At 41.0% G+C, this 23,568-nt stretch overlaps 1 protein-coding gene across 2 annotated transcripts in view; it reads right to left on the bottom strand.

The window, feature by feature from the left end:
- Positions 1-20,600, bottom strand: part of MPV17L (MPV17 mitochondrial inner membrane protein like) — a 30,955-nt gene extending 10,355 nt beyond the window's left edge. For both annotated transcript variants that reach the window (XR_010323643.1, XM_003421883.3), the window contains exons 1-3: positions 20,291-20,600; positions 16,877-16,947; positions 10-39 (exon numbers count right to left, since the gene is read on the bottom strand). Coding sequence is in view for 1 of the 2 variants with exons in the window: in XM_003421883.3 (XP_003421931.1) it covers positions 10-39; positions 16,877-16,947; positions 20,291-20,600 (411 nt within the window). In the remaining variant the exon portion in view is untranslated. The remainder of the gene's footprint in view (positions 1-9; positions 40-16,876; positions 16,948-20,290) is intronic.
- Between the last annotated feature and the right edge of the window lie 2,968 nt (positions 20,601-23,568).

The following is a 23,568-nucleotide window of genomic DNA, read 5'->3' as shown; positions in this document are numbered from 1 at the left end:
GAAACTCACCTGCACGAAAGGCCAGTACACCAGACCACTCTGCAACAAAGAAAAACTGTATTAGAATGCCTTTCTAAAATTTTTGTTGTTATTGTAAAAATATAAACACAACATCTGCCAGTTCATCTTTCACATGTACAATTCATTGAGACCAATTACATCCATCATGTTGTGCAACCATCACCAATATCCACTGTGAAATTTTCTATCACCATAAACAGAAACACAGTGCTTCCTAATCGTTCCCTCTTTCCCCCTCCCTCCTGCCCCTAGTAACCACTATTAAACTCTGATCTCTATACATTTGCCTATTCTAGGTATTTCATATTACTGAGATCATATATTTGTCCTTTTCTGATTGACTTATTTCACTCAGCATAACCGACACTGAAAACACAAGCAACAAAAGGCAAAATAGATAAATGGGATCTCATCAAAATTAAAAACTTCTGTACACCAGATAGTTTTATCAACAAAGCAAAGAGAGAATCTACAGACTGGGAGAAAATTTTGGGGAACCATACTCTCAGATAAGGGTTTAATATTCAGAATATATAAAAAACTCCTACAACTTAACAAGAAAAAGACAACCAATTCAATCGAAAAATGGACAAAGGACCCGAACGGACATTTCACCAAAGAAGACATACAAATGGCCAACGAACACATGATATGCTCAGTGTCATTAGCCATTAAACAAACAAACAGAATAACCAAACCCATTGCCGTCAAGATTCCAACTCACAGCGACGCTATAGGACAAATTAGAACTGCCCCGTAGGGTTTCTAAGGTTGTTAATCTTTACAGAAGCAGATTGCTATATCTTTCTCTTGTGGAGCAGCTAGTGGGTTTAAACTACCAACCTTCCGTTTAGCTGCAAAGTGCTTAACCAGTGTGCCACTAGGGCTCCTTCATTAGCCATTAAATAGATGCAAATCAAAACCACAGTGAGATGCTACTTTACTACCACTAGGATGGCTAAGAATAACAACAAAAAAGAAAAATAACAAATGTTGATAAGGATATGAAGAAATCGGAACCCTCATCCACAGCTGGTGGGAAAGTAAATGGTAGAGCTGCTGTGGAAAAATTCGGCGGTTCCTTAAACAGTTAACCATAGAGTTACCATACGATCCAGCAATTCCACTCTTAAGTATATACCCAAGAGATACGAAAGCAGTGACACAGACAGACACGTATACACCAATGTTCACTGCAATACTATTCCCCGTAGCCAAAAGGTACAAACAACCCAAATGTCCATCGACAGATGAATGGATAAACAAAATGTGGTATATACATACAATGGATATGACTCTGCCATAAAGAGAAATGAAGCCCGGGTACATACCACAACATGGATGAAATTTAAAACCATTATGCTTAGTGGAATGCCTTTTAATCACATAAAATAATCCCACAGTTCACTGTATAAAAGATTAGGAAATACCAAGGTGATATTATATTTCAGACTAAACAAAAAAAAACAAACCTGGTGCCGTCGAGTCGATTCCTATTCAAAGCGACCCTATAAGACAGAGTAGAACTGCCCCATAGGGTTTCCAAGGAGCACCTTGTGGATTCGAACTGCCCACCTTTTGGTTAGCAGTTGTAGCTCTTAACCAATAGGCCACTAAACTATTTTACTACTCTAAGACCTCCAGGAATGAGGGGGCACAGAAAATACAGAACAAGTTAGGTACAAGACATTTTATTAGTTATATTCATAGGTCCAGAATGAGGTATCTACCAGAATCAGTACCAATATTGGACGACAGCTGCTTCTGAAATAACAACATATATTTACGTATCGCAATTTTCCTGCTAGCACAAGCAAATGATGAAGGAATATATAAAATACAGGATCAATCGATAAATTTCTGAAAACTATATACCAAACCATTCTGTATGAAAACGATTTGCTGACATTTTTGTGTATTGCAAAATATTTTAAATATACATATTTTAACAGGCTTTACCTTGTACATTCTGATAAAAATTCATCATTTAAATAGAGGACTTGATACGTACATTATATCTCAAAAAAAAAAGGAAAAGCTAGAAGTCTTCAAAATAATCTTTAGAAGTTGTATTAAAGATTTATTTTCTTCTTTTTACTAAACTGTTTTCTAAAGTTTCTACAATAAGCAGTTGCAAAAAATAGCTATTTTAAGTATTGTTATGGATTGAATTCCCAAAATGTGGGGGGGACAGAATTTGGCTAGTCCATGATTCCCAGTACTGTGTGACTGTCCACCATTTTGTCATCTGATGTGATTTTCCTGTGCTTTTTAAATTCTACCTCTATGATGTTAATGAGGTGGGATTAACGGCAGTTACATTAATGCGGCAGAACTCAATCTACAAGATTAGGTTGTGTTTTAAGTCAATCTCTTTTGAGATATAAAAGAGAGAAAACAGCAGAGAGACATGAGGATCTCATTCCACCAAGAAACAACAGCCAGGAGAATGGTGAATCCTTTGGACCCGGGATCCCGGCACGGAGAAGCTCCTTGACCAGGGAAGACTGATGACAAGGACCTTGCCCCAGACCGACACAGAAAGTCTTCCCCTAGAGCTGGCACCCTGAATTTGGGCTTCTAGTCTCCTAGACTGTGACAGAATAAATTTCTCTTTGTTAATGCCGTTCACTTATGGCATTTCTGTTACAGCACCATTAAATAACTAAGGCAAGTATATATTCACTTAAGAATTTACTGTTGTTGTTAGTTGCATCTAGTCAATTTCGATTATTACTTGAGCAAAAATAGTCAGAAAACTAAACCCCACCATGTATTTACTTCTCACTGCAATTTCTTCTTGTCAGAATACACTATCATGTAGTGCCCAAATCTCCAATATCATTCCCAGCTGAAAGGAATCAGGGCTCCTCAGAGAATGGCTGATTCCATAGCTGAGGCAGGGCAGGTAAAGATGAGCCTAGAATATCATATTATGTCAGAAAGGAAGAAAGTGTTTAAAAAAGAAAAAAAGGTGGGGATGTCACAGGGACATGGGAACTGGCTTGAAGGGGCTTCCATTGGCCAAATCTGAGACAATGGAGCACCAAAAATAAACACAGAATGAATTGTAAACCATGGGGGGAAAACAGGGTTCTTGAGTCCATACAAAAAAAAAAAAAAATAGAGAAATAAGTAAGTAAGGAAACGAGAGAGAAGAGTGGGCTCTTGCTTACAGTAGAATGCTGAGTGCCACCTGGTAAATGCGGCACTAGAGCTGGACCTAGAAAGAACATCGTTTTGCAATCGTCACAGTAAAGACTGGTTTAGGCAGAATAATCAACGAATGCAAAATCTAGGGGCGGAGACAGATATTCTGATGAGGTGCAAGATATTTATTTGCATGGCCTTAAAGGACCTTTCTGCAGACGGCTTATTAGTTTCAAGGGAAAAAATGGTAATACTACAGTGGAAAAATCAGACACCTTCGCCAAGTGATCAAAATTAACATCTCCAATCCTGGGAGGTGGACATTGTTGACCTCCAGATGTGGTGTACTGAGACACAACAAGACATAGGGAGTGTTCCAGCCAGGAATGTATAACTTAAATCTAGTAACGTGTAACCTGAATCTAATTATGAGAAAACTCATACAAACACAAAAAGAGGAACATGCCATTTTTAAAAAAGGGGGCAGGACCTCAAAAATTTTAGTGTCACAAACAACAACAACAAAAAGAGCAGCTACTCTGTTTACACTAGCAAAAAGATGGAAGCAACCAAGGTGCCCATCAATGGATGAATAGATAAATTATGGTATATTCACACAATGGAATATTACGCATCGATGAAGAACAATGATGAATCCATGAAACATTTCATAACATGGAGGAATCTGGAAGGCATTATGCTGAGTGAAATTAGTCAGTTGCAAAAGGACAAATATTGTATGAGACCACTATTATAAGAACTCAAGAAACAGTTTAAACAGAGAAGAAAATATTCTTTGATAGTTATGAGGCGGGGAGGGAGGGAGGGTTTCCACTAATTAAATAGCAGATAAGAACTATTTTAGGTGAAGGGAAAGACAACACACAATACAGGAGAGGTCAGCACAACTGGACTAAGCCAAAAGCAAAGAAGTCTCCTGAATAAACTGAATGCTTCAAAGGCCAGTGTAGCAGGGGAGGGGGTTTGGGGACCATGGTTTCAGGGGACATCTAAGTCAACTGGCATAATAAAATCTATTAAGATAACATTCTGCATCCCACTTTGGAGAGTGGCGTCTGGGGTCTTAAACGCTATCAAGTGGCCATCTAAGATGCATCAATTGGTCTCAATCCACGTGGAGCAAAGGAGAATGACGAACACCAAAGACACAAGGTAATTATGAGCCCAAGAGACAGAAAGGGCCACATAAACCAGAGACTCCATCAGCCTGAGACCAGAAGAACTAGATGGTGCCTGGCTACAACCAATGACTGCTCTGACAGGGAACACAGCAGAGAACCCCTGATGGAGCAGAAGAGCAGTGGGATGCAGACCTCAAATTCTCGTAAAAAGACCAGAATTAATGGTCTGACTGAGAGTAGAAGGACTCTGGTGGTCATGGTCCCCAAACCTTCTGTTAGCCCAAAACAGGAACCATTCCCAAAGCCAACTCTTCAGACACGGATTGGACTGGACAATTGGATAGAAAATGACACTGGTGAACAGTGAGCTTCTTGGATCAAATAAACACATGAGAGACTATGTTGGTATCTCCTGTGTGGAGGGGAGATGAGAAGGCGGAAGGGGTCAGAAGCTGGCCGAATGGACATGAAAAGAGAGATTGGAGGGAAGGAGTGTGCTGTGTCATTAGGGCGAGAGCAATTAGGAGTATATAGCAAGGTGCGTATTAATTTTTATATGAGAGACTGACTTGATTTGTAAACTTTCACTTAAAGCACAATAAAAATTAAAAAAAAAAAAAAAAGCTACTGCTCCGCTACCATGAGATCAGAAGAACTGGATGGTGCCCAGCTACATTACTAAACATTTTGATCGAAGATTTTATAGAAGAATCCCGATCAAAAGGGAGGAAATACAGACCAAATTTCAAATTCTCATGGAATCCAGACTTTCTGAAGCCACGGAGGCTGGATAAACCCCTGAAACTATTGCCCTGAGATAATCTTAAACCTTAAACCAAAAATATACTCTGAAGTCTTCTTAAAACCAAACAATATTTTAGTTTAACTAGTAAAAGAATGTCTGCCTTAAGCTTTATGCTTTTCTAAGATCCATCTGTATGGGATCAAATTGGCAACAGCAACTCAAAAGGTGAGATAGGAATCTTAGGGGGCAGTGAATTTAGGTTAACGGGGGAGGAATAATCAGGAAAAGTAGGGTGAGAATGGCTGCACAATTTGAAGAATGTAATTAATGTCACTTAGTTGTGTTCATAAGGAACCTTTACATAGATCAAGAGGCGGTTGTTCGGACAGAATAAGGGGATACTAATTGGTTTAAAGTCAGGGAAGGTGTGCATCAGGGTTGTATTCTTTCACCATACCTATTCAATCTGTATGCTGAGCAAATAATACAAGAAGCTGGAGTATATGAAGAAGAACCGGGCATCAGGATTGGAGGCAGACTCATTAACAACCTGCGTTATGCAGATGACACAACCTTGCTTACTTAAAGTGAAGAGGACTTGAAGCACTTACTAATGAAGATCAAAGATCACAGCCTTCAGTATGGATTGCACCTTAACATAAAGAAAACAAAAATCCTCACAACTGGACCAATGAGCAACATCATGATAAACAGAGAAAAGATTGAAGTTGTCAAGGATTTCATTTCACTTGGATCCACAATCATCAGCCATGGACGCAGCAGTCGAGAAATCAAAAGACACATTGCATTGGGTAAATCTGCTGCAAAGGACCTCTTTAAAGTGTTGAAGAGCAAAGATGTCACCCTGAAGACTAAGGTGAGCCTGACCCAAGCCATGGTATTTTCAATCACATCGTATGCATGTGAAAGCTGGACAATGAATAAGGAAGACCGAAGAAGAGTTGACACCTTTGAATTGTGGTGTTGGCAAAGAATATTGAATACACCATGGACTGCCAAAAGAATGAACAAAAATCTATCTTGGAAGAAGTGCAGACAGAATGCTCCTTAGAAGCAAGGATGGCAAGACCACGTCTTACATACTTTGGACATGTTGTCAGGAGGAATCAGTCCCTGGAGAAGGACGTCATGCTTGGCACAATACAGGGTCAGCAGAAAAGAGGAAGACCCTCAACAAGGTGGACTGACACAGTGGCTGCAACAATGAGCTCAAGCATAACAACAATTGTAAGGATGGCGTAGGACCGGGCAGCGTTTAGTTCTGTCGTGCATAGGGTCACTGTAAGTCAGAACCAACCCAACGGCACCTAACAACAATTAATGTCACTGAATTGTACAGGTAGAAATTGTTGAATTGGTGCATGTTTTGCTGTGTATATTCTCAACAACAAATAAAATAAAGTATAAAACAAATATACATCAGTGTCATAAAATATAAAAATGGCCTGAGAAAATGTTTAGATTAGTGGGGACTAAAGAGATATGGTGGTCCAATGGTTAAGCATTGGGCTATTAACCAAAAGGCTGACATTCAAATGCACCTAGCAGCTTTGCAGGAGAAAGTTCTGGCAATCTGCTCCTGTAAAGACTATTGTTGTTCTTAGGTGTCATCGAGTTGGTTCCGACTCATAGCAACCCTATGCACAACAGAACTAAACACTGCCCGGTCCTGCACCATCCTTACAATCGTTATGCTTGAGCTCATTGCTGCAGCCACTGTGTCAGTCCACGTCATTGAGGGTCCTCCTCTTTTCCGCTGACCCTGTACTCTGCCAAGCATGATATCCTTCTCCAGGGACTGATCCCTCCTGACAGCATGTCCAAAGTATGTAAAACACAGTCTCACCATCCTTGCTTCTAAGGAGCAATATTCTTGGCCAACACCACAATTCAAAGGCGTCAACTCTTCTTCGGTCTTCCTTATTCATTGTCCAGCTTTCACATGCATATGATGTGATTGAAAATACCATGGCTTGGGTCAGGCTCACCTTAGTCTTCAGGGTGACATCTTTGCTCTTCAACACTTTAAAGAGGTCCTTTGCAGCAGATTACAGCCTAGAAAATCCTATGGAGGAGTTCTACTCTGTCATATGGGGTTGCTATGAGTTGAAATGAACTCAACAGCACCTAACAAGAACAAAGAGACCTGACACCTAAATGCAACAATAAATGTATCATTGTGGTTATATAAGAGAACATCCTTACTCTTAAAAAATAGATACTTAAGTATCTAGGGGTAAAGGGTTAATTCTGTGTGCAACTTACTTTCAAACAATTCAGAAAAACGTATGAGATAGATGGACGGATAGATGGCAGGAAGGATGGATAGATGGATCAAGTAAATGATAAAACAAACGGGGCAAAATGTTAACAATAGGTAAATCTGGGTAAAGGGTATATGGATGTTCTTCAAACTACTGTTGTAACTTTTCTGTACATTTGAAATGATTTCCAAATAAAAGGTTCTAACTATAAAATCTGTAATATCACGTATATTTCTGAGAGACAATGTGTTCGAGCCCCCATATTACAATTGGCGAAAGGAGAAAGTACAAGTCATCTGTGTTAAAAACAAAACAAAAAACCTCAAGTACTACTTACAAGTAAAAAACAAACTAGACAACTTCCTTCCCTCCCCTCTATTTATCAAAGCAACTTAGATTGGGCATGGGACTAGTTCAGCAACAAACCACCAATACTCTCACTTATCCCTTGGATTACACGACAGCCTTTTGTGACAGATTCTTTTGGGATATTTCTTTTCTTCTGACACCTAACATTTGTGCTCTCGGTTTCATTCATCAAGCTTGAACTAAGAGCCTTATTTTAACCCATCTTCTCCCATATGTAGTATCTCTAGCTCTGAACTCTCCCCTGTGCATCTGGCATCTTCACTTGAATATCCAAATCCGTTGCTGTTGGGTCGATTCTGACTCATGGCAACCCTGTAGGACAGAGTAGAACTGCCCCATAGGGTTTCCAAGGCTGTAATCTTTACAAAGATTACAGTCAGTTCAAACTACCAACTTTTGGGTTAGCAGCTGAACGCTTAACCACTGCACCACCAGAGCACCTCTGAATATCCTAAATGCATCTGGAATCATTATATCCCTAATAAAAATAAGCTCATTTAACTTTCTTCTCAAATTGGCCCCCTTTCCTTTATGTTCTATCTTAAGTGATCAATCAGTACCCACGAAGTTCCTCAAGGCAGAAACCTGTAGATTATCCTAGATCAACACCCAATCTATCATCAAAACCCATCAGTTCTACCTCTTAAATACTTCTCAAATCATTCCTATACCCAATGCTTCATTATTTCTTATGTAAACTTGGTTACAAACTCATTAAACCAAACTCATTGCCATGAAATGAATTCCGATTCACAGCAACCCTACAGAAAACAGTAGAACTGCCCCATACAGTTTCCATGGCTGTAATCTTTACCAAAACAGAGTGCCGCATCTTTCTCCCAGGAAGTGACTGGTGAGTTCAAACGCCCAACATTTTGGTTAGTAGCCAAGCACTCAAGCACTGTGCTACCAGGGCTCCTTGAACTTTGTAACAATTACCCCTTAATTTCCACTAAAACCTAAGTCTGAAGTTCAAGATCCTTGGTATGGCATTCAACAACCTGCAAGATCCACACTCATTTCTAGTTCCTTGCCAACTCATCTTACACTCTAGGAAAATGTCTATCATATTTTCCACTCTATGAATACCAAACTGCTTGTGGTTTCTCCCCTACAGATATATTACAGTGTTTTATGCATTCTTTGTTATGCTCCTTCTGCTCCTGAAATGTCCCTCCTCCAAGTATTTGCCTATCTCCCACATATTCTTTAAGATTCAGCTCAGGCATCATCTGCCCTAGAAAGCCTTCCTTGATCCCCACACTTCCAGCAGTGCTATGTGCTCCTCTGCTATAGGACCCAGTGTACGCTGACAGCATTGCTTCAAGTATCCTGGTTAATCCACATCTATATATTTGTCCATCTATCCCACTAGACAGAATGTTCCTTCAGGACAGTGTTTGTGCTTTAGGTACTTTTTGTATCCTCCACTAATGCCTAGCACAATGTCTTGCAGACAACTTATTATGGGAGATCTTCAGGAAAGTCACCGAACAGGGCTAGTCTTCAGACTACTGGTAGCCCATTTCTCCTCATGGCCATACATACTAAAAACCAAACCCAAACCCACTGCCACTGAGTTAACTTTGACTCACAGCAACCCTACAGAACAGAGTAAAACTGCCCCATAGGGTTTCCAAGGCTGTAAATCTTTATGGGGACAGACTGCCACATCTTTCTCCCGTGGAGTGGCTGATGGGTTCGAACTTCTGAACTTTTGGTAAGCAGCCAAGTACTTTAAGCACTCCACCACCAGGGGTCCTATCTCATGGCATAAAAAAAAAAAAAAAACTAATTCATCGTACCCATCTTTTTTAACAATAAATGGGCCTTATTTTTTTATTTTTTGACAATGGACTGCTATCTAGCATTTTTTTTATTGTGCTTTAAGTGAGAGTTTACAAATCGTCAGTCTCTCATATAAAAATTTATACGCACCTTGCTATATACTCCTAGCTGCTCTCCACCTAATGAGACAGCACACTCCTTCGTCCAATCTCTTTTTTCATGTCCATTCGGCCAGCTTCTGACCCCCTCCGCCTTCTCATCTCCCCTCCACACAGGAGATACCAACATAGTCTCTCATGTGTTTATTTGATCCAAGAAGCTCACTGTTCACCAGTGTCATTTTCTATGCTATTGTCCAGTCCAATCCGTGTCTGAAGAGTTGGCTTTGGGAATGGTTCCTGTTTTGGGCTAACAGAAGGTCTGGGGACCATGACCACCGGAGTCCTTCTAGTCTCAGTCAGACCATTAATTCTGGTCTTTTTACGAGAATTTGAGGTCTGCATCCCACTGCTCTTCTGCTCCATCAGGGGTTCTCTGCTGTGTTCCCTGTCAGAGCAGTCATTGGTTGTAGCCAGGCACCATCTAGTTCTTCTGGTCTCAGGCTGATGGAATCTCTGGTTTATGTGGCTCTTTCTGTCTCTTGGGCTCATAATTACCTGTGTCTTTGGTGTTCTTCATTCTCCTTTGCTCTAGGTCAGTTGAGACCAGTTGATGCATCTTAGATGGCCACTTGATAGCACTTAAGACCCCAGACGCCACTCACCAAAGTGGGATGCAGGATGTTTTCTTAATAGATTTTATTATGCAGATTCACTTAGATGTCCCCTGAAACCATGGTCCCCAAACCCCTGCCCCTGCTACGATGGCCTTCAAAGCAGTCAGTTTATTCAAGGAATTTCTTTGCTTTTGGCTTAGTCCAGCTGTGCTGACCTCTCCTGTATTGTGTGTTGTCTTTCTTTCACCTAAAATAGCTCTTATCAACTATCTAATTAGTGAAAGGAAACCCTGGTGGTGTAGTGGTTACGTGCTACGGCTGCTAACCAAGAGGTCGGCAGTTCGAATCCGCCAGGCGCTCCTTGGAAACTCTATGGGGCAGTTCTACTCTGTCCTATAGGGTTGCTATGAGTCAGAACCGACTTGACCAGCAGTGGGTTTGGTTTTTGGCTTAATTAGTGAAAACCCTCTCCCTCCCTCCCCACTCTCATAACCATCAAAGAATATTTTCTTCTGTGTTTAAACAATTTTTCAAGTTCTTATAATAGTGGTCTCATACAATATTTGTCCTTTTGCAACTGACTAATTTCACTCAGCATAATGCCTTCCAGATTCCTCCATGTTATGAAATGTTTCACAGATTCATCATTGTTCTTTATTGATGCGTAGTATTCCATTGCATGAATATACCATAATTTATCCATTCATCCATTGACAGGCACCTTGGTTGCTTCCATCTTTTTGCTATTGTAAACAGTGGTGCAACGAACATGGGTGTGCATGTATCTGTTCCTGTAAAGGCTGTTATTTCTCTAGGATATATTCCAAGGAGTGGGACTGCTGATCATATGGTAGTTCTATTTCTAGTTTTTTAAGGAACCGCCAAATTGATTTCCAAAGTGGTTGTGCCATTTTACATTCCCACCAGCTGTGTATCAGTGTTCCAGTCTCTCTGCAACCTCTCCAACATTTACTATTTTGTGTACCCACCATTTTTAAAAAGGTACACAAAGGTTCCTGTGTTTCTGCCAAAAAAAAAGCAGCGTGCATGTTTGCAATAAGAGAGGAAAATTAGAAACATCTACAAATTCCTGCTTAAAGCCCCCCTCTTTCAAAATTCTGCTTACTTGCTCTTTTTTTTAAAGGTTAGATGTATATATCGCCATAGGACCTATGATAAAATGGAAAAACTTGTGCCCTTTTTCAAAACTAGGCAGAAGAAGATCACATTTGGATGTCACCATGGGCCCACAATTTCTGCCCCAAGGGGAAGTAACAACAATTTTGAAAAGGAACTATTCCTGAGAATAGGGGATCTGGGAACACAGTGCCTTCAAGCTCCCTGTCCTCTGTCTCCAACCAGCAGGTGGGTGATACCAGTTCTGGGGCTTGGTACCCTTCACCATAAGATGCTAGGGGCAGTGTGAAAAGTAGCTGGATATTGTCTGGCACTGCTTATGATAAGAGAAATTACATACATTTGAAACCTGTGGCCAGTCCGTGTACATTCTGGAATCCTGAAATTTTACCTCACTGTGAGTAAAAGAATCAACCATGTTCCAGGCCCGAGATGGCAAGCATCCCTGATTTTGCTAGGTCTTACGCACATTGTTCTATAAATCTTCATTGAATAAACAAATATTTACTGGACAGGACTGTACAGATTTGTACTGAGCAAACAGTACAATAGGTGACTTGCTTCAAAGCCTAAGAATAATCCTGGGAAACATTATCCTTCTCCGTAAGTATGTCTGTGATGTTAAGAAGGTTCCCTTCATAGGGACTTAGCAGGATGCACACCTGGAAATACCAGCTCTGAACGTGGGAACAATTCCATTAAACCACTCGCATTCTATTATTACTGTTTTGTAATAACCCCTTTGGGCTTCGAAGTTTACTAAACGAAATTCACTGGTAAAATAAAATCCTCTTAACTATAATAAAGTCAGAAATCATTGTAAACATTGACTAAACTTCTAAGATATTATTCCTTTCCTACCCATCATATCGACCCATCAGAAATATAGATGCTCTTAAATCTGCTTCTCATTCATCTACCAAAACAAATTTAAGATCACACTGCTAAAATATTTGACCCTTGCGGTCAATACACCAGGAGGACATAACCATAATACATATATACGCACCCAACGGCAGGGCTCCAAAATACATAAAACAAACTCTAACAGCACTGAAAAGAGAGACAGCTCCACACTTCAGTACACCACCTTCAGTGAAGGACAGAACATCCAGAAAGAAGCTCAATAAAGGCGCAGAAGATCAGGCCACAGTCAACCAACTTGACCTCACAGGAATGTACGGAACACCCCACCCAACAGCAGCCAAGTATATTTTCTTTTCCAACACACATGAAACATTCTCCAGAACTGACCACATATTAGGCCATAAAGCAAGTCTTAACAGAACCCAAACCACTGAAATATTACAAAGCATCTTTTCTGACCATAAAGCCATAAAAGTAGAAATCAATAGCAGGAAAAGCAAAGGAAAAAAATCAAATACATGGAAACTGTAAAACACCTTGCTCAAAAACTACTGGGTTACAGAAGAAATCAAGGATGAAATAAAGAAATTCATAGACTCAAATGAGAATGAAAATATATCCTAACAAAACCTTTGGGACACAACAAAAGCAGTCCTAAGCGGTCAATTTATAGCAATAAATGCGCACATTCAAAAAGAAGAAAAGGTTCAAAGTTGAAACATTAACCCTACAACTCAAACAAATAGAAAGAGAGTAGCAAAAGAAGCCTTCCGGCACCAGAAGAAAGGAATAAAAATTAGAGCAGAAATGAATGAAACAAAGAATAGAAAAAAAACTGAGTCAACAAGACCAAAGCTGGTTCTCTGAAAAGATCAACAAAATTGATAAACCACTGGCCAAACTGACAAAAGAAAAACAGGAGATGAAGCAAATAACCCAAGTAAGAAATGAGATGGGCGATATCACAACAGACCTAACTGAAGTTAAAAGAATCATAACAGAATACTATGAAAAACTGTACTCCAACAAATTTGAAAATCTAAAGGACATGGACAGATTTCTAGTTACACACTAGCTACCAAAACTAACACAAAAACAGAGGTAGAAAAACTAAATAAACCCGTAACATGAGTTTGAAGAGGTAATAAAAAAAGCTCCCAACAAGAACAACAAAAAAGCCCTGGCCCTGACAGCTTCGCTGGAGAATTCCACCAACCTTTGAGAGAAGAGTTAACACCACTACTACTAAAGGCATTTAAGAGCATAGAAAAGGATGGAATATTCCCGAACTCATTCTATGAAGTTAGTATAACCCTGATACCCAAACCAGGTAAAGACACCATAAAAAAAGAAAATTACAGACCAATATCTCCCATGAATATAGACACAAAAATCCTCAGCAAAATTCTAGCCAATAGAATTTAACAACATATCAAAAAAATAATTCATTATAACCAAGTGGGATTCATACAAGCTATGCAGGGATGGTTCAATGTTAGAAAAACAATCAATGTAATCCATCACATAAATAAAAGATAAGAACCACATGATCTTATCCATCAATGCAAAAAAGACATTTGACAAAGTCTATGATCCAATCATGATGAAAACTCTAAGCAAAACAGGAACAGAAGGGAGATTCCTTGACATAATAAAGGGCATTTAAACAAAGCCATCATTCTAAATGCAGAGAGTCTGAAAGCATCCCCCTTGAAAAGGGGAACCAGACAAGGATGCCCTTTATCATCACTTTTATTCAACATTGTGCTAGAGGTCCTAGCCAGAGCAATAGGCAAAACAAAGAACTAAAGGGCATCCAGATTGGTAAGGAAGAAGTAGAAGTACCCCTAATTACAGATGATATGACGTTAGACACAGAAAACCACAAAGCATTCACAAGAAAACTACTGAAACTAATAGAAGAGTTCAGCAAAGTCTCACCACACAAGATAAACATACAAAAATAGGCTGGATTCCTCTATACCAACAAAGAGAACTCGGAAAAGGAAATAATCAAATTAATACCATTTACAATAGCCCCCAAGAAAATAAAACACTTAGGAATAAATCTAACCAGAGACTTAAAGGACCTATAAAAAGAAAACAACAAAACACTAATGCAAAAAAACCAAAAGAGACCTACATAAGTGGTAAAACATACCATGCTCATGGATAGGAAGACTCAACAATATGAAAATGTCAGTTCTACCCAAGGAGATCTACAGAAACAATGCAATCCCAATCCAAATTCCAGTATCATTTTTTAACGAGATGGAGAAACAAATCATAAACTTCATACAGAAAGAGAAGAGGCCCTGGATATGTAAAGCATTATTGAAGAAGAAGAACAAAGTGGACGGCCTCACACTACCTGATTTTAGAACCTATTATACTGCCACAGTAGTCAAAACAGTCTGGTAATGGTACAACAACAGATACACAGACCAATGGAACAGAATTGAGAATCCAGATGTAAATTCATCCACCTAAGAGTAGCTGATATTTGACAAAGGCCCAAAGTCTGCTAAATGGGGAAAAGGCAGTCTCTTTTAAAAAATGGTGCTGGCACAACGGGATATACATCTGCAAATAAATGAAACAAAACCCATACCTCAAGCCATGTATAAAAACTAACTCAAAATGGATCAAAGACCTAAATATAAACTCTAAAATGATAAAGATTATAGAAGAAAATATAGGGACAACTCTAGGAGCCTTAATGGATGGAATAAACAGAACATAAACCATAACTAACAATGCACAAACACCAAAAGAGAAAATAGATAACCACGAGCTCCTAAAAATTAAACACTTCTGCTCATCAAAAGACTTCACCAAAAAAGAAGACAACCTACAGACAGAAAAAAATTTTGGCTACGACATATTCAATAAGGGTCTAACCTCTACAATCTACAAGATCCTGCAACACCTTAACAACAAAAAAGACAAATAACCCAATTAAAAAATGAGCAAAGGATATGAACAGACACTTCACCAAAAAACACATTCAGGTGGCTAACAGATATATGAGGAAATACTCACGATCACTAGCCATTAGAGAAATGTATACCAAAACTACAATGAGATACCATCTCACCCCAACAAGACTCACATTAATCCAAAAAACACAAAATAATAAATGTTGGGAGAAGTTGTAGAGAGACTGGGACCCTAAGGCACTGATGGTAGGAATGTAAAAGGGGACAACCACTTTGGAAATCAATTTGGCGTTTCCTTAAAAAGCTAGAAATAGAAATATCATATGATCCAGCAATTCCAGTCCTTGAAATATATCCTAGGGAAATAAGAGCCGTCACATGAATAGATATATGCACACCCATGTTCACTGCAGCATTGTTTACCATAGCAAAAAAGATGGAAACAATCTAGGTGCCCATTAATAGAGAAATGGATAAACAAAATATGCTACACACGCACAATGATAAAAAACAATGATGAATCCAGGAAACATTTCACAACATGTATGAATCTGGAGGGCATTATGCTGAGTGAAATTAGTCAGTCACAAAAGGACAAATATTGTATGAAACCACTATCATGAACACTCAAGAAAAGGTTTAAAGACAGAAGAAAACATTCCTTGATGGTTATGAGGGTGGGGAGGGAGGGAGAGGGGTATTCACTAACTAGATAGTAGACAAGAATCATCTTAGGTGAAGGGGAGGACGACACACTATACTGGGGAAGTCAGCACAACTGGACCAAACACTTTGTGAGACAGAGTGGCTGGGACTGGGGTCTGAGGACCATGGTTTTGGGGGACAGCTAGGTCAACTGGCATAACAAAGTTTATTAAGACAATGTCCTCCATCCCACTTTGGTGAGTGCCGTCTGGGGTCTTAAAAGCTTGAGAGTGGCCATCTAAGATGCATCAATTTGGAGCAACCTACTTGGAGCAAAGGAGAATGAAGAACACCAAAGAAACAAGGAAAATATTAGCCCAAGAGACAAAAGGGCCACATAAAACAGAGACTCCATCAGCCTGAGACCAGAAGAACTTGATAGTAACCGGTTATCACCAATGACTGCCCTGACAGGGAACACAACAGAGAGACCCTGACTGAGCAGGAGAAAAGTGTGGAACAGAACTCAAATTTACATAAAAAGACCAGACTTAATGGTCTGACTGAGACTGGAGGAAGCCCCAAAGCCATGGCCCCCAGACGCTCTGCTAACCCAGAACTAAAACCAATCCCGAAGCCCACTCTTCAGACAAAGATTAGACTGAACTATAAAATATAAAATAATACTCGTGAAAAGTGTGCTTCTTAGTTCAAGCAGATACATGAGACCAAATGGGCAGCTCTCATCCAGAGGCAGGATGAGAAGGCAGGAAGGGACAGGAGCTGATTGGATGGACACGGGAAACCTGGGTTGGAAAAGGGGAGCGTGCTGTCACATTACAGGGATTGCAACTAGTGTCACATAATATGTGTATAAATTTTTGTATGTAAAATTAACTTGAGCTGTAAACTTTCACCTAAAACACTATATATGTATATATATATGTATATATATGTATTTGACCCTTGTGCCCACCATTGAAGCACTAATTTAAGACTATTTTTATTAAAATGCATTTAATGTTAAAATTATACAAAAAGACCTTGATTACATTTTCAAAAGTCCATCTTACCTTATATGTATTCCAGAATTTCTGTCTCAGGTCCAAAAATATATCATCCTTTCCTTGGAGAATACTCATGCCTATTTAGAGAAACATAAGAGCAAATGAGTATTAGGAGATTCAGTGGGAAGATTTCTGTATAAGAGTTCATATTCAGGTTTCCTATTCCAACATGCAAAGTTACCGCCACTAACACTCAGTGTCTCCCTTCTGATCCAACAGTGAAAAGAGAAAATAATCTACATTCTAAATCTAGCTAAATTTTAAAGAAATGATAACTAGGAAGGGAGAATAGCACACTATAAAAATAATATCAGAATGATTACGTGAAAAAAAATCAGTAAGAGACTCTGAGAATATCGCCTTGAGATACTCTTTAAACCTTGAACCAAAACTATCCTGAGGTCACCTTTCAGTGAAATCAAATTGGCACACGAAATAAAGGATATGATCTGTGAGTATTATGCCCCATTAAAAAACCATCTATAATAAGACCAAAAGGCTAACAATCACTCTAAAGCAGAGATGAGAAGATAAGGAGGCAGGGAAACTAGAGCACTGGAAAGGGAACAACCAGAACACATGCTGACACATTGTGAAAAATGTAACTAAGTGTCATTGAATAATTTGTGCAGAAATTGTCAAATGGCAACCTAATTTGCTAGGTAAACTTTCACCAAAAACACAAACACAATAAAATGCTATTTAAAAAAAATATTATAAGAGAATTCACAAAACAATAGTGTTAGGATAGTGGGACTATTGGCGATTTTTCTCTTCTGTATTGACTTGACAGCAATGGGATTTTCTAAATTCTGCAAATTTGTTCAAATAAAAAATGTTAATTTCATTCTTTTTAGAAAAGGTTGATGGGCCCTGGGTATTTCTGGTAACTACAAATTTTCTATCAATACTATTCTAGTTGGAAAAGCCCTGGTGGTACAGTGGTTAAGTATTTGGCTGCTAACCAAACAGTTAGCAGTTCAAATCCACCAGCCATGCTGCTTGAGAAAGATGTGGCAGTCTGCTTCTGTAAGGTTACAGCCTTGGAAATCCTATGAGGCAGCTCTACTCTCTCCTATGGTGTCGCTATGAGTCGGAATTGACTCAAGGGCAATGGGTAACTTTTCTAGTCAGAGTTTGAAAGCAGAGCACCAATTTAGCCTTCCTAAAAACACTTTGAAAACTTTGGTTTTTAGCCCCTCTGAAAAGAAATTCAGGGAGCAAGAACAAAACCCTCCTATTTTAGAAAGGGTGTAAAAATGGGTGCACTTTAAAAATTCTTCCCCAACTCTGTTACGTGTGCCTTAGTCATCTGCTGCTATAATAGAAATACCACAAGTGGATGGCTCTAACAAAGAGTAATTTACTTCTTCACAGTAAAATGGGCTAAGAGTCCAAGTTTGGGGTGTCAGCTCCAAGGGAAGGCTTTCTCTCTCTCTTGGTCTTCTCATCAATCTTCCCCGGACTAGGAACTTCTCTGCGCAGGGACCCTGGGCCCAAAGGACACACTCTGTTCCTGGTACCTCTTTCTTGGTGGTATGAGGTCATCCTGTCTCTCTGCTCACTTCTCTTTTATATCTCAAGAGATTGCCTCAAGATACAATCCTATCTTGTAGGTTGAGTCCTGCCTCCCTAACACAACTGCCCCCCACCCTCCCTCATTAACATCATAGAGGCAGGATTTACAACATATAAGAAAATCACACAATACCGGGAATCATGGCCCAGCCCAATTGATACACACATTTTGGGGGGGGACATAATTCAATCCATGACAGGTATTTGTTGTTGTTGTTAAGGTGCTGTCAAGTCAGTTCTGACTCACAGCAGCCCTATGTATAACAGAATGAAACACTGTCCAGTCCTGTGCCATTTGTTGCTATGTTTGAGCCCATCGTTGCAGCCACTGTGTCAATCCATTTTATTGAAGGTCTTCCTCTTTTTTGCTGACCCTCTCCTTTACCAAGCATGATGTCCTTCTTGGGGGACTGGTCCCTCCTGATAACATGTCCAAAGTAAGCGAGACAAAGTCTCACCATCCTTGCTTCTAAGAACCACTCTGGCTGTACTTCTTACAAGACAGATCTGTTCGTTCTTCTGGCAGTCCATGGTATATTGAATATTCTTTGCCAACACTAAATTCAAAGACATCAATTCTTCTTTGGTCTTTCTCATTCACTGTCCAGCTTCTGCACACATATGAGGTGATGGAAAATACCATGGTATGAGTCAGGTGCACCTTAGTTCCCAAAGTGACGTTCCGTGTTAGGTGCACCTTAGTTCTCAAAGTGACGTTCCGTGTTAGGAGGAAGGGCAAATAAGGGCTTTTTAAATCAATTTCAGGGGATTCTTAGGACCAGACTCATAAGAAAAACCCAGTCAAATAATGATAGTGCTGTACTGTGTTCCACTTTCCCAGCATTAAGCGCTAAGCACTTTATGTGATTTACTTCATTTGACCCTTGTAACAATCCTCTGTGGTAGGTAGAGTTACAGAGGAGGCAAAGGGCTTCAGGAGGTTAATAGCAGACAGAGTCCAACCCGGGTGTCTGATTCCCAAACCAGACCTCTTAATCGCAATCACTTCATTGGGTTCCAAGGTGGCCGGGCACAAAGCATCATCTGATTCATGTAATTTCTAAATAGGTACTGCCTTGAAGAAGGACCTCTGGTGGTGCAGTGGTCAAGCGCTCACTTGGTAACCGAAAGGTCAGCAGTTTGTACCCATCAGCCACTCCACGGAAAAAAGACGTGGCGGTCTGCTTCCATAAAGATTACAGCCTTGGAAACCCTATGGGGCAGTTCTACTCTACCCTAGAGGGTTGCTATGAATTGGAATCGAGTCCAGGCAAGGGCTTTGGGGTTTAGTGCTTTGAGGAGGAGTCCCTGGGTGGTGCAAACAGTCAAGCATTCAGCGGCTAACTGAATGGTCAGAAATTTAAATCCACCCAGTGGCACCTCAGAAGAAAGGTCTGGCAATCTATTTCCAAAAAATCAGCCATTGAAAACCGTGTGGAGAACCGGTCCGAGATTCCCTTAAATTTTTTCTGGGCTTTAACATGGAGAGGATTTGGTTACCAAAGCAAGCCTAAAGCAGTCCCCCAGCCCTCACCCCCAGTCCCAGCCCTCAGGAACCCAACCCTGACACTCTCCCCTGACCCTCCCCTGGCCCTGTCCTCCCAGCCCCTGAGCCACCGACCCCCAAACCCTCCAGATCCCCGATTTCGCGTCCCCCAGCACCATCCCCAGTCCCCAGCATCCCTGTCCCCGCTTCCAGTCCCGGCCTGGCCCCCCGACGCCGGCCCCCTAGTCCGGACGCTCAGTCCCCTGCACCCCGGCTCCTGCTCCCGACTGCCCAGTCCCGGGCTTCCAGCTCCCTCACTCAATCCCACCCCGGCCCTGGCCCCCTAGGCCACTCACCTGCGTAGAAGGCCGAGAGGGCGACTGGCGCGCCGACCACCTGGTCGCACAGCACCTTGGCCAGGATGGCGCGCGGTGCGCGGCCCGGCAGCGCGCGCTCCAGCAGGCGCAGCCACACGTAATTGAAGTTGGCCTGGAAAACCACGGCCACGGTGGCCACGTGCCGCGTCTGGCGCCAGTCGGCCGGGCCGTCCCTTAGACGCTGCTGCAGCGCGTCGCCGGCCGAGAAAAGGGCGGCGTAAAGCAGCACGTTCGCGGGCCACGGGTAGCGCCGGGCCCCCCGCGACAGCACCCGCCACCAGCCCGCCATCCCCGCGCGCCGCGGGCGTCCGCGAGCGAGACAATTAGCGCCGCTGAGGCCGGCTCCTGAACCACGCCCGCCGGCCGCCCCTTGCCCTCCGCGGCTCCTCCTCCGCCGCCGCCTGTCCCACTTCCACCTGCCTTCTCCCCAAGCCCGAGAGCGATTGGGCGGCCAGCCCACACTGTCCAATCCGGTGGCCCCTGGTTACCGTGGCGGTTAAGTCCTTGAAATACGGCCGGTCCACCTAATACATGACTCCATTTATAGGAAATGTCCAGAATAGACAAATCCACAGGCACAAAGAACAGGGGAGAATGGAGAGTGACTGCTAATCGGTGCAGGTTCCTTTTAGGGGTGACAAAAATGTTCTGGAATTAGATAGCGGTCATGGTTGCACAACCTTGTGAATATACTAAAAGCCACTGAATTGTACAATTTAAAATGATGAATTTTATGAAAAGTGAATTTTTTAAAAGGGGGGAAAAATGAAGAGATACCAAAACTCAGTTTACCAAAATTGTGGTGTATTTTAAATGTTTACATGGAAGAAATTCACTCTTTCAACACACATAGTACGATGGATTGTGTAACTTCGTTTGAAGACAACGTCAAAAGTTAGATTTTGAGATCTTTAATGAATGTGAGGGGGACCCAATAAATCTCCTGCCTTCTACCCTCCAGAGCTTGTGCCTTAAAGAATATCGTCTCCCATGCACTGTGCCAGAAGTGGGGAGGAGGGGGTCAGTGGGAAACTAAACACCTGAAACTTAGTTCTGTTTTGGTTTTTTTCTGCCTTTTTTTTTTTCTTCTTCTTCCTTTACAGCCACATCCAACCCCCTTCTCTGTGTCTCTCTCTTGCTCCCCTATTTATTTATCCTGTTTTATTTAAAATTTTTTCATTTTTAACTTTTCATTTTGAAATAATTTCAGATTTACAAAAAAAAGTTGCAAAAAACAGTAAAGTGTTCCCAAATACCCTTCACTCAAGCTTCCCCAAATATTGACATCTTACACAATCATTGTACAATTATCGGAACCAGGAAATAAGCATTGATGCAATACTATTACCTAACTAACCTACAGTTCACATTATTGCCACTCATGCCACTAAAGTCCCTTTTCTGGTCCAGTGTCCAATTCCAGATGACACTGCGCTGCGCTGAGTTGTACCTCCTTAGTCTCCTCCAGTCTGGGACGCTGGTCAGTCTGTAGACTGTCCCTCAGTTTGCCAACCTCTTTCTCTTTAATTTTGGGGAACCTGCCTGTTTCTTTGTTCTTTGGCTCTTTCTCTTCACCCTAGTTGCTGTCTTCTATGCCTCTCCTCTCCTTGTCCTTGTTACTGGTACCAAGTAAATCTGTCAGATTTCTTCTGTTAGGCAGGCTCCTAGCTCACCAAAACATTTTTTTGCTTATTATTTTCATTTCTCTTGTATGAGTTTCCTATTTCTGCTGTAACAAATTCCCACAAACTTCATGGCTTGAAACAACACAAATTTATTCTCCTGCAGTTCTGGAGGTCAGAAGTCTAACATGGGCCCACAGGACTGAGTTTTTTGGGGTTTTTTTAATTGTACTTTAGATGAAGGTTAACAGAGCAAATCAGTTTTTAATTAAACAATTAATACACATATTGTTTTGTGACATTGGTTGCCAACCCCATGACATGTCAACACTATCCCCTTTTCAACTTTGGGTTCCCCTGTACCAGCTTTCCTGTCCCCTCCTGCCTTCTCATCCTTGCCCTGAGCTGGTGTGCCCATTTAGTATCATTTTGTTTTATGGGCCTGTCTAATCTTTGGCTGAAGGGTGAACCTCAGAAGTGACTTCAGTACTGAGTTAAAAGGGCATCCAGAGGCCATACTCTCAGGGTTTCTCCAGTCTCTGTCAAACCACTAAGTCTGGTCTTTTTTTGTGAGTTAGAATTTTGTTCTACGTTTTTCTCAAGCTCTGTCTGGAACCCTCTATTGTGATCGCTGTCAGAGCAGTTGGTGGCGGTAGCCAGTCACCATCTAGTTGTGCTTGACTCAGTCTGGTGGAGGCCATGGTAGTGGTGGTCCATTAGTCCTTTGGACTAATCTCTCCTTTGTGTCTTTGGTTTTCGTCATCCTCCCTTGCTCCAGATGAGGTAGGACCAGTGATGTATCTTAGACGGCCACTCACAAGCTTTTAAGACCCCAGACACTACTCACCAAAGTAGGATGTAGAACATTTTCTTTATAAACTATGTTATACCAATTGAGCGAGATGTCCCCCAAGACCATGGCCCCCATAGCCCTCAGCCCAGTAATTCTGTCCCTCAGAGATTTTGGATGTGTCTACGAAGCTTCTATAACCTTGCCTTGGTCAAGTTGTGCTGTCTTCCCCGGTATTGTGTACCATCTTACCTTTCACCAATGTTACTGCTTATCAGATTGTTTCTTTCTGTGTGTAAAGCTTTTCATGAGTTTTTATAATAGTGGTCGCATACAGTATTTGTCCTTTTGTAATTGACTTATTTCACTCAGTGTAATGCGCTCCAGATTCACTTAGGTTGTTTCCGTCTTTTTGCTATTGTGAATAATGTTGCAATGAACATGGGTGTGCATATGTCTAGTCATGAGATTGTTCTTATTTCTCTAGGAGTAGGATTGCTGGATCATATGGTATTTCTATTTCTAGCTTTTTAAGGAGGCGTTGTATTGTTTTCCAAAATGGTTATACCATTTTATATCCCCACCAGTAGTGCCTAAGAATTCCAAGATCCCTGCAGTCTCTCCAATATTTGTTATTTTCTGTTTCTTTTGATTTGTGCAAGTAGTGTTGAGGTAAATTGTATCTCATTGTAGTTTTGATTTGCACTTCTCTAATGACTTTTTTTTAATGACTAGTGATTTAGAGCATTTCCTCATGTATCTGTTAGCTGCCTGAATGTCTTCTTGGTGAAGTGTCGGTTCATTTCATTTGTCCATTTTTTAATTCGATTATTTCTCTTTTTGTT

Source organism: Loxodonta africana, chromosome 12 (assembly GCF_030014295.1).
Source record: "Loxodonta africana isolate mLoxAfr1 chromosome 12, mLoxAfr1.hap2, whole genome shotgun sequence".
Taxonomy (NCBI): domain Eukaryota; kingdom Metazoa; phylum Chordata; class Mammalia; order Proboscidea; family Elephantidae; genus Loxodonta; species Loxodonta africana.
Note: the sequence above shows the minus strand (reverse complement) of the source record. Positions and strands in the feature narration are given on the sequence as shown.